Consider the following 12,681-nt stretch of genomic DNA (forward strand, 5'->3'; position numbering starts at 1 on the left):
ATAGCAACCTCAAACTCTTGGGCTTAAGTGATTCTCTTGCCTCAGCCTCCCCCGTAGCTGGGATTACAGGTGCCCACAACAATGCCTGGCTATGTTTTTTTTTTTTAATCTCTATGCTAAAGGGGTAAGATGGCCCTTAGTTGGAGTTATTTTTTTCCTGGGATTGAATAGGGAATGATCACTAGCTGGCTCTGGATGTGCCTTTTCTTCACTGAACATAGCTGATTCTTGAGTATAAATTAGTCAAGGTATTTTTTGCTGAATTATCTGTACATCAATATTATAGGAGTGCCATTCTGCATGCCAAGTCACATTTTTCTTTCTGGTTTCAAGATTTTTGTAAATTTTAAATCTCTGATTATCATCTGTCTTGTTTTGGGTCTATTTATTTTTACTTAGTTTGAGCTTCTTTAAGTTTTATGTTATTTTTGTCTCTACTGTAGAAAGTTCTTAGACATTTTTTCTTCAGTTATTCTCTCTACTTATTTTTTCTCTCGTCATTTGTTGTAGAACTCCCATATTATTTTGTTATAGAACTCCCATAATATTTTCCCTTGCTCAATGGTAATAAATCCCTTAGCTTTCTTCACTTTTATTTGCTTTCTTTATTTTTTGGTTTCTTTTTGCTCTCAACCATAATTTTAAATGTGCTATTGTCAGGCTTGCTGAGTGTTTTTCCTGCTTCATCAAGTCTGCTATTTTACCCTATCTAGTGAATTTTTAAATTCAGCAATTTTATTTTTCTACCCTATACTTTGTAGGGTTTTTTTTTTTAGTTTTAATTCCTTTTAATATTCTTGTTTTCTTTATGCATTGTTTTTCCCATTTTATTTAGTTCTCTTTGATCTCATTCAGCTGATAGAGCATCTTAAAAACATCATTTTAGTACTTTTAGAATTATGTCATAGATCTTCACTTTAGGGTCATTAATATTTTTTATCCCTTCATTAGACTATTTTTTGATTTCTTAGATGTCTTTTCCCTTTTGGTGAGATTTTGGTGATTTTTTTTTTTTTCCTTTTTAAGACAGCATCTCAAGCTGTCATCCTGGGTAGAGTGCTGTGGTGTCACGGCTCACAGCAAACTCAAACTCTTGGAAGCAATTCTCTTGCCTCAGCCTCCCAAGTAGCTGGGAATAACAGGCACCTGCCACAATGCCTGGCTATTTTGTTGTTGTTATTGTTCCAGTTGTCATTGTTGTTTTAGCTGGCCCAAGCTGTGTTCAAACCTTCCAGCCTCAGTGTATGTGGCCAGTGTCCTTCCCACTGAGCTACATGTGCTGCCCAAGATTGTGATTCTCTAAAGAACTGCTATGTATTCTTTTCTTTTGGCAGGATATCCCAAGTGTGGCCTATAATTTTTGACACTTTTTTGCTTATCTGTAATGTACGATACCACTAAAAGTATACACGCATGTTTTCCCCCTAATGAGCTTTCGTTAGTGTTTGTGTATTTAATGTGTGGCCCAAGACAGCTTACATTCTAACAATGTATGGCAGATTAAATAATGTTTGGATACTTTTACTTAGAGAATGGCTCTGTTCAGGGGAAATTAAGCATCTTATAGCCACAGTAGATATTTTGGGAACTTCTCCAAACTCCCGGCTGGATGCTTCTGCTCTGGAGTACTCTATATATTTTTCCACTGAAAAGTTATGCACATTTCCTGTTAAAAGCCCTGAATCTTTTTTTTCCATGATGAATTCCATATGTTTTGAAGTCTCTGTTGCTGTAGTTATTATCTTTGTTCTCAGTATATTGGGATTAGTAAATCTTTGTTCCCATGTAAATTATACTATATCTGCATTTCTTTTCAGCACTGTATGTTAAAGGAAGCAATAAGCAGTGTTTTGAAAGCCCCAGGGAAACCCAGGACTTTAGATATAGGATTGGATTAAGTGTTCAGTCAAATATTTCTGAAGACCAGAGGTTTAAAATTGAAGAGTCTATTTCTAAATATAACCAATTTGATGAGTCCTTCGTTCAAACTTCGTTATTCTTCCACCAACCAGTAATAACATCAGATGCCAAAATCTACAACTGTGATCAGGATGGTGAGGTGTTTACCCAATCATCCTTGCTTAATCACTATCAGGGAATAGATTATTGGGAGAAATATTACATATCCAATAAAACTTGGATGTCCTTTATGCAGAACTGTAACCTAAATAATTACCAGGGTGTTCATGTTGATGAAATAAATTGTCAATGCAATAAACCTGAAAAAACATTGATGCCAGTCTCAAGCTGTAGAAAATATCAGAATGCTCAATATCCTGTGATCCAATACAAATGTGAAAACTGTGAGAAAGTGTTTCATCAGTGGTTAGAGATTATTAGCCACGAGGATATTCGTAGTCAAGAGTTTTTCTACAAATGTAATGAATGTGTTGAAGCTTTTGCTCAGTCAGAAAAACATCCTCAGTGTTGGAAAATATATACTGGAGAAAACTCGTATAGACAAAATAAATGTGAGCAAGTTTTTAGTACATCATCCACTCTCAGGAAATGTAACATAAGTCACACTGAAGAAAATCTCTATACCTTTAACCAAAGTTCAGAACTTAAACATCAGGAAATTTATACTGAGAAGTCTCACAAAGATAAAGAATATGGAAAAGCCTCTACTCAGTTTTCAGTCTTTGGCCATCATAGAATTCATACTGTAGAAAAGCCCTACAAATGTAAAGAATGTGGCAAAGCCCTTAATCATAGTTCACACCTTATTCATAATGAGAGAATTTATACTGGAAAGAAACTCTATAAATGTAAAGAATGTGGCAAAACCTTTAACAGTAATTCAAATCTTATTCGACATCAGAGAATTCATACTGGAGAGAAACCGTATAAATGTGAAGAATGTGGCAAAAAATTTAACTGTAGTTCAAATTTCAGGAAACATCAGAAAACTCATACTGTAGAAAAACCCTACAACCCTGAAGCATGTGGTGAAGAATTACAGTATAATTCAAGCCTTACTTTACACCAAAGTATTCATAGAGGAGAAAAACCTTACAAATGTAAGGAATGTGGCAAAACCTTTAACAGTAATTCAAATCTTAGTCGACATCAGAGAATTCATACTGGAGAGAAACCCTACAAATGTGATGAATGTGGCAAAAACTTTAACTGTAGTTCAAATTTTAAGAAACATCAGAAAACTCACACAGTAGAAAAATTCTACAACCCTGAAGCATGTGGTGAAGAATTTCAGTGTAATTCAAGCCTTACTCTTTATCAAGGTATTTACACTGGAAAAAAAGTTTACAAATTTGAAAAATGTGGCAAAGCCTTTAACTATCATTCGAGCCTTGTTCTACATGATGGCATTTATACTGGGGGGTATCCCTACAAACATGAAGGATATAGCAACCCTTTTAGCTGTTGTTCAATCGTTACTCCACATCACAAAATTCATACTGCAGAAAAACCCTATACATGTGAAGAATGTGGCATATCTTTTGCCCAGCCAGGAAGCCTTAGACAACATCAGAGAATTCACACTGGAGAGAAACCCTACAAATGTAAAGAATGTGGGAAAGCCTTTCGCTCTAGTTCACACCGTACTCGGCACCAGATAATTCATACTAGAGAAAAGCCCTACAAATGTGGATTATGTGGCAAAGCTTTTAACTGTACTTCAAACCGTAGAAAACATCAGAAAATTCACACTGCAGAAAAACCCTACAAACATGAAGAACGTGGTAAAGCCTTTCAGTCGCACTCCACCCTTACTCTACCTCAAAGTATTCATACTGGAGAAAACTCCTACACATGTAAAGAATGTGGCAAAGCCTTTAACTATCGTTCAAACCTTATTATACATTACAGAATTCATACTGGAGAAAAACCCTACAAATGTGAAGAATGTGGAAAAGCCTTTAGCTATTGTTCAAGTCTTACTAAACATAGGAGAGTTCATACTGGAGAAAAACCTTACAAGTGCGAAGAATGTGGCAAAGCCTTTACCCACTCTTCAACGCTTAGAAGACATCATGTAGTTCATAGTAGAGAGAAATCCTACAAATGTGAAGAATGTGGCAAAGCCTTTACCCAGTCTCAAACCTTAGAAAACATCATCAAGTAATCCATACTCAAGAGAAATCGTAAAATGTGAAGAATGTGGCCCATGCATTACCCACTCTTTGAGACTTAGACAACATCATGCAATTCATGCTAGATAGAAGTTCTACAAAGGTGAGGAATGTGACAATATCTTTTATTTTAGTTAACAACTTACTCAAGATCAGAGAATTCATACCACAGAAACCCTATAGATTTAATACAAAAGAGTTTTATCCAAATACACAACATAGAAATCACCAGGGAGTTCACAGGGAAAGAAACTTTACAGGTGGAATAATTGTGCAGAACTATTTAATGAAAACTTAAGTTTAGGCAGGGTGCGATGGGTCTTGCCTGTAATCCTAGCATGCTGGGAGGCCAGTGCAGGAGGATCCCTTGAGCTTGCGAGTTTGAGATCAGACTGAGCAAGAGTGAGATCCCATCTCTACTGAAAGCAGAGAAAAATAGCTAGTGTTGTGATGGTCACCTGTAGTCTCAGTTACTCAGGCTGAGGCAGGAGAATTGCTTGAACCCAGAAGTTTGAAGTTGATGTTAGAGCTTGGCAACACTGCACTCTAGCCTGGGCAGCAGAGTGAGCCTCTTTCTAAAAAACAAACAAAAACAAAAAACTCAAGTGTATTAGGGAATTCATGCAAGTAAAATCTAAAGCACATTTTCAAATTTTACACTAACCCCTGAGTATTTATTATAGAAAACAATACAAAGTCTAGAGAGTTAGGTAATTTATTTTACTATATTTTTGAAAAGGGCAATAACATTGATGTTTGGACAGTTTTTATATTCTGTGGATGCTTTGTGCTGACAGTATTTGAAACTTTAAAAGCAAATATTGATGTAATTCAGTTCTCAAATCAGTTTATGCTATGTCTTAATGTTTGTTTGGAAACAGGTGATCTGTGTTTTCTACATCAGCACTATGAGAGGCCATTCTGTATAAGGTGCATATGATTAATATCAATTTTCCCGTGAAAGTTTAATGATAAATGTAAAATACCTTAAGAAAGTTATAAAGAAAGATGATTTTTGTATCATAAAGCAGTGGTACATGTGGCATACAGTATGTAATCATGGCATTTTTTTCTTGTATGTTAAAAATAACACCAGCCTAAATTTTAAAAATTCATTATTTTATCAATTGCTTTTTAAGCAGGATAAAATAGGCAAATTAGTTAAAATGCCAACATATCTTTACAGCAGAATGACAACAGAAGTCTTGAATATTATTTGATATAAAGGACATCTTGAACATTATTTGATGCAGTAGAAGTGAAAACATCTTTACAACTATTAGAGGAAAGTGAAAGTAACTTGTATCTGAAAGGTTGTATGTATATTGTATTCTATTCAATGTTCATTATATTGTTATTAAACTTCGAAGAAAGTATAACTCAGAGGTTATCAGACACAAAATAATTCTGGTCGAGTACTTAAGACCACTGAGCATGTTGTATATTTAGATATTCTTTATTCAACTTGTTTTGGGTTAATTAACTTGTTTTGATTAATGTTTTAACACTGATGTACCGTGAATAAAATGTTATTCTGCCACCAATGTTAAACTGTCTTCTCCAGAATTCTAGTGGACAGATGAAAATAATATACTCTTTGGGTAACACCATAACTTTTGTTCTCACTTTGTACTGAGGAATTAAAATTTTAAGAATTTAGAGAATATTACTCTTTTTGATTGTTTTTGAGACAGAGTCTTAAGCTGTCACCCTGGATAGAGTGCTGTGGCATCACAGCTCACAGCAACCTCAAACTCTTGAGCTCAAGCGATTTTCCTGCCTCTGCCTCCCAAGTAGCTGGGACTACAGGTGCCCGCCACAAAGCTGGGCTATTTTTAGAGATGGGGGTCTTGCTTTTGCTGAGGCTCTTCTCTAACCTGTGAGCTCAGGCAATCCACCCACCTTGGCCTACCAAGTGCAAACTCACCAATTTTGTGAAAGGTCCATATATGTGAAGTGATGCCCAAATACACAAGGAAACCAAAGAAAGCCAGGCAAACCCAATTTGTCAGCAGAGGGTGATTTATTGGGAAACTTATGAACAGGTGCATAATCTTGGATGGCTGGTGGGTTACATTCTAATACAGGATTTCTATGCTGTAGGAAAACTGTATATGCGTTAAGGTGCAGGGTAAAGTTGACCTTCCGTCCTGCTCTCTCCTCCCCAGGTGGGGCCTCTGCTGGGTGGACTCTGCTGGCTACGCTGGCACCAAGGGAGGGGCTGGTGTGTGTGCAGAAGGAGAGAAGGAATGAATGAGTACTGCTCCAGCCTTTGGTGTCTAGGTTGCTTCCCCGGGTCTCCACAGCTCAGTCCCCTAACCCTGGCCTTCGCACCTGGTGCAGGGGCCCAAAGCCGGCCACAGCCTCCCTGTTTGTGGGTTGGCCACTTGGGTGTGTGCCACAGATGGGGCAGCAGGCCTTGGGGTGAGGATATGACAGGGCACTATGGTGTGGGCAGACATTAGGGTGGGACTCTGGGTGACGGAGGGAGGGCAGACAGGGCAGCAGGCCTCTGGGGGGTGTTGGTGGGATGGCTGGCATCAGGGGTGGGATGAAGACCAGGCAAGATCCCCGTGCCTAAGGAGATGCCCTGAAGTTAAGCTTGTGCAAAGGCTGAGTGGAGCACAGCGTTTAAAGAGTGAAGGTTGTCCGTTTCAGCTGGGTTAGGTAGATCTCAAAATCATAATGGTGACAAAAGCATATTGGAGAAATATGTGACAATAACCTTTAAAAGGCTAATACTGTATTTATTTATTGAGTTTCATTATGTTGCCCTCGGTAGAGTGCTGTGGCATCACAGCTCACAGCAACCTCACTCTTGGACTTAAGTGATTCTCTTGCCTCAGCCTCCCAAGTAGCTGGAACTAGGCACCCACCACAACACCTGGCTATTTTTTTTTGTTGTTGTAGTTTTCATTATTCGGCATGCCTCAGCCAGGTTTGAACCCACCAGCCTTGGTGCATGTGGCTGGTGCCCTAGCTGCTGAGCTACGGGCACTGAGCCTAAAAGGCTAATACTATGTGTACTTTGCTATAAAGGGTTTAGGATGGCGAGGCCACTTCCAAGTGGCCTTCAGCTGAGTGAAGCTGGAGTGCTGGGAGAACTGGTTGTCCTGACAGTCTCTCCTGACCCTCAATCAAATATCCATCCAGCAACTCTTGTTCTTTCAAACACTTGGTGTGACCCTGCCCACTGACAGAACCTAATTGTTTTCTATTCACCCATTTACCCCTTGTACCATCAAAGGATTTCCTTTCAAACCTAACATCCTTGTTATGAAGGGCCATAAAGACTTGTACGTAGGGGATTTCATCCCATTTACCTGATCTTTTACAAAAGAGCTCTAACTGTAAAATGGTAAAGATCTGTTAGTTGGCCACTGTTCTCCAGAGTTTAGATGATGCATTGGCTAGGCCATACTGCAGTAAAATTTCATTAATTTGTCATTGGTGGTTACTCATACTGAGGCCAGTCAGCCAGAATTCATCCCAAGGGACTATTTTGTGAGCCCGAGACCTGATTTCCCATCTTTCAACTGGTTAAGGGTGTGCACAAATAACCCTTACAGCAAACAGAATGCCACAACCAGAACCTTCACCAGGCAAGGAACTTAGGTCTCTGCAGCTTAATCAAACTGAGCATGAGAATAAAGCCCGTGGATCAGGATAAGTGAGGCAATCCCAAGTGCAGGGATTATAGGCGTGAGCCACCACTCCAGGCTCAGTGATTCTTGATTTACTCCCATCCCCAACACTCATTTGATGTGTCACCTTGGGCATGAAGCCTGGCCCCTGAGACTGCTCCTCATCTGGAAAGTGCCACGGTAACTATGTCCACCTCACAGGGTCTCCTGTGGACTCAGTTTCAGGTAAGTAACCATCATTGCTCTCCTCCTTATTCCTCTGAGGAAGAGCCAAGCACAAACACCCTCCGATTTCTATCCTCCTTTCCACGCCATCACGACTCTGCTAGGCCTGTACAATAGACCCCTCACCCCATACATCTTCCAGATGAGAAAACACAGGAGCAAAGAGGGAAGTGGGTTGCCCATCCCCTCCCATGGGAGTCCAGCTGCTTCTTGCACCTGGCAGCTCTCTCCCAGCTGCCTCTTTTGTGCCCAGATCTCATAATTCCTCACAAAGACCACCAGGGAGCCGAGTCCGATGCAAAAGCAAAAGGGCCGTTTATTGCAAGTTCGAACTTGGGCTCTCAAGGACTCTGCTACAACGGATCCAAGCCAGGAGCCTCGAGCTCTGTAATGGGTGTTTTTATAGGATAGCACAGCAAAGTGGGCGTATACAAGTTAAACAAAGGGACTGCTTCTGGATTGGCTGCCACTGATCCTGCCATATGGCTCACTCCAGAAGGCAGTTTCTGATTGCACACCGATGACTCAAGGTGGAAAACCAGCGATTCACGGTGACTCATCAGTTTTGAACAAAATGGCTGACAGAAGCCAAAATGGCTGAACCCTCAAGATGGCGTCGGTCTGGTTCTCTCATTCCCCCCTCTACTTGTAAATTGAAGGGCCCAATCATGGGCCTTACCCCATACCTGTTTCCATCATTTCTTGTTCTGCTAAGGGCCGGTACTGGTCTTTAAGAACTAACAATTGTACAGCCCCTACACGTTCTCTCACAAATGTAATGAGCCTATTGATAACACGGGCCTATAGTTAGGAGTAACAGTAATATTGCTAGAGGTCCAGCCAACGCTGATATAAGTGTTGTCAGACAGGGGGACAACAATTGAATAGGGACTCATACCAGCTCTGACCATTTTCTCTTTCCATTTTGCGCTGGGGCATGCTTTCTCAGACAAGAGCCATTGATTCTTTTACTACACCTGAATGATCAGTGTAGAAACAACATTCTTCTCCTGGGGTGGCACACAGCCCTCCTTGCTGGAGAAACAGCAAGTCTAATCCTCTCTGGTTCTGTAAAACTACCTTGGAAAGGGAAGTTAAAGAGTCTTGGAGGAGAGTAATAGATTTCTCTAATTGCTGAATGTCTAGATCAATTGCATCCCAGAAGGCACCATAGTTCCTATCCTGGAGGACGAAAGTGGATACTCCAGTTCCGGCCCCAGCGATCCCTACCCCTAATAAAGTTGCAATAGTAAGAGCTGTAATTACTTCCCATTTTCTACGTGGGGCTGGGCTCAAAGTGCCCGAGAATCTCTGAAGTCTTGCATTTTCTTCATGATATTGTTAGTATGAGCTGTACTAGAACACAATCATTATTCTGATCTAAGATCCCTGCATGTATACACGGAGCCAAACCTGTTGAACAAGCCCACCAGGTATCACTTGGGGGTATCAGATACCCAGTTCCATTCCATGGGACAGTAATATTACATAAATGCTGGTGAGAAATGGGCACCTATTCAACACAAGCCCTATCCCACCACTGTCTGAGCAGTGAGTCTAGGGTGATTTTGATGCCATCGGCAGGCCCTGGCTTCTCCAGAAATGTATTGCCCTTGGATGGCAACAGCCTCATAATAAGGGGGTTTACACTTAGAGCCAGCAGGCTGCAGTTAAGTCTGGCTGTGTTAAATTCAGTACTTGGTATGTACTGGTGAGCAGTTCCCATGTGGGGTCCAAGTATTCAAATTGGCTTTTTCTGGAATCGGATGGCAATGGCGATGGGGACGTTACAGGGGCACGAGTTATTAATCTGGAGAATATTTGGGCATTTGCTGGCTAAGGGAGGATGCTGTTAGGCCCAACTCGGGTGGGTTTATCTGGAACCGGGATGTATTCTACTCTTATTTTAATGAATCCCCCCTTGTCATGTGCAGCAGCATTGAAGCCTACCAATCGTGTGGAGCTGTATAGACGAAGTCCCCAAATTTTCCCAACTTCCCAAGTGGTGAAATGATTTTTCCCCAGGTTAGTGAATTGAATATGCACTGGGTCACATAATCTTACTTCCCCAAGGACCCTAGTGTGGTGGCAATTGTCTCTGCCAGTGGTATGTGACCAAGGACCAGGACTTCTCTTTACCTGAATTAAGTCTGGGGTGTTTGGTGGTGTCCACCAGATCTGACCTGTGGATACACAGCTCCAATGTTGACAGAAGAAATAAGTCTTTTCCCCATACTTGTATGTTTTGTGACCTGGACACACATAACATAAGCTATGTCGAGGGCTCCAGGTACTCTGCGTGAGCCCCACTACTTGGTCTAGATCTATATATAAATCTGGGTACCAGGTGTTCTTAGGATGAATATCCCAAGTGGAATTTAACAGCATCTAGTCAGCAGTCTGGATAAAGGTGCCCCCGAACATCCCACGCACGGGCCACCCTTAGACATACCAGGTAACATTATATGGCTGATGAGGACTGGGATAAGGGAAGGCACTCAAGGGGGTACATACAAACAATATCAGCAGTGAGTAGGCGGGGAGCGCTTCAGTTTGAGTTTTAAAGGGTTGCCTTCGGCCTGCTGGATTCTCCATTGTGGAATGAAGTCTTCTTGAATAGCGAACGGATCTGCAAGTTTTACGTGGGTGAGGTGTACCCAGGAGGCGATGCTGTCTACTTTGAGAGCAGTGGGTGTTGCCAGGATCACGACATATGGGCCTTTCCACCTGGGTTCCAAGGTGTCTTGGTGATGCCTTTTTACATAGACCCAATCACCAGGCCGGAACTTGTGGGGCTCAGGTACGGGACCAGCCTCATAAGTAGCCTGCAGGTGGGGCCAACACTCTTTCTGTACCTACTGGTAACATCAAAGGGAGAGGAGGAAATTTTCATTATCTGCCTCAGTTATTAATTATATATGAGTGTTAGGAATAATTGGAGGTGGTCTTCCATATAGTATCTCATAGGGAGTAAGCCCAAGCTTATAAGAATTTCTCACCCTATAAAAAGCAAAGGGAAGGAGAGCCACCCAGTCTCCGCCAGACTCAAGAGTTAATTTGATTAAGGTCTCTTTTAGGGTTCTATTCATTCTTTCTACCTGTCCTGAGCTCTGGGGCCTGTAAGCACAACGTAATTTCCAGGTAGTTCCCACAGCCATAGCCACCCCCTGCGTTACCTGTGACACAAAAGCAGGGCCATTGTATGAGCCTATCAGGGCTGGTAGTCCGTACCTGGGGAGGATGCCTTCTAGCAATTTCTTCGCCACTACCTGGGTGGTTTCGTGCTTCGTTGGAAATGCTTCAGCCCACCCAGAAAAAGTATCAATGAAGACTAAAAGATATTTATACCCATACCGACCTGGTTTGACTTCTGTGAAGTCCACTTCCTGATACGCACCGGGCTTGTCTCCTTGCTTTTGGGTTCCCGGAGTGGCAGGGCCCATTCTGCCATTTCTGAGCTGCAGGACAGGCCCTGACGATTTGGTCTATCTTGGTGTCTAGGTGCTCTATTTTAATTTTGCATGGTGGACTAGATCTTTGAATTTTCTGTTGCCCATGTGAGTGGCCTGGTGCATGCATTGGAGCACTTCTATTCCTAACCGTGCCAGGAGAATCGTCCTGCCATCTGCAGTGCGCCACCAGCTGTTGTATTTTGCTGGGCAATGGCCTTGAGGAATGGTGTGGAGCCAAGCCAGGTCCTCAGGGGAATATTTGGGTTTTTCAGGTAACACTGGCGCCCCTGGATCAGGCAGGTGGAGAGCTAGCTCCTGGGCCATATTAAGGGCCACTGCCTTGGCTGCTTCGTCGGCTTGGCGATTCCCTCTGGCCACTGGGGAATTCCCTTTCTGGTGGCCTGGACAGTGAATGATGGCTAGCTTTTTTGGCAACCAGATGGCTGCCAGGATGTCTAGTATTTATTTCTTTTCTTTTCTTTTTTTTTTTGTACTTCAGGATTTACTTTTGTAAAAGTATGTTGACATTCTGAATAATATAAAACACGTTATATCCAATGTTAAGTACTGATCTCCCATAGATTGGCATCAAGTATTTTATATTTTATAGAAAGGAACTCTCAAAGTTTTGTCAATATTATTCCTCACTAAACTCTTCATGAAATTTAAAAAGGCTGGTATTAAAAGTAGGGCTTTTTCCCTTGAATATTCTAACACATGCTTTCAGATTTTCAGGGCATGAAAGATATACAGATAGAGTACCCAAGAATATGTTTTAACACATTTAGGATAAGTTTGTTTACAGTTGTGACAGAAATAACTTTCACTTTCACATAATGAAAAAAATACTGTAAACAAGCATAATAGGTATTTTGGGTCAAGTTACTTCTTACTACAAGTAATATATTGCATCAATCAATTTTTATACCAAATTCTTACAAGCATTTAAAAATAACTGCATTCTGTAATTGTCAAATAATGTATTTACTTAATAGAAGAAGGAAGATACAAGAATAGAAACAAAAAAATCTCAAACTATTCCAAGTCCTAAAATAAGCAAAAAGAAATTTTCAAATTAAGAAATCATCCATGTTGCTTGGAAAATATACCTTACTTTTAACTTTGACTATTTGACATATAATGTAATGTTTAAAAAGACTATAGCTAAATTATTTAGTGATATTTGTAGAGTTTACTTCTCTGGGTAGACATGTTTCAGTTTTCAATTAATGGTGAGAATTCATTGACAATTTTAACCACAATTTA

General features: G+C 40.9%; 1 protein-coding gene across 1 annotated transcript in view; it reads right to left on the reverse strand.

Annotated features, from left to right (window-relative positions):
* LOC128573140 (Krueppel-like factor 7) overlaps window positions 1-11,414 on the reverse strand; it is a 75,818-nt gene extending 64,404 nt beyond the window's left edge. The window contains exon 1 of the mRNA XM_053573320.1: window positions 11,361-11,414. Within this exon, the coding sequence (XP_053429295.1) occupies window positions 11,361-11,414 (54 nt within the window). The remainder of the gene's footprint in view (window positions 1-11,360) is intronic.
* Window positions 11,415-12,681: the final 1,267 nt, after the last annotated feature.

This window comes from Nycticebus coucang, chromosome 20 (genome assembly GCF_027406575.1).
Source record: "Nycticebus coucang isolate mNycCou1 chromosome 20, mNycCou1.pri, whole genome shotgun sequence".
Taxonomy (NCBI): domain Eukaryota; kingdom Metazoa; phylum Chordata; class Mammalia; order Primates; family Lorisidae; genus Nycticebus; species Nycticebus coucang.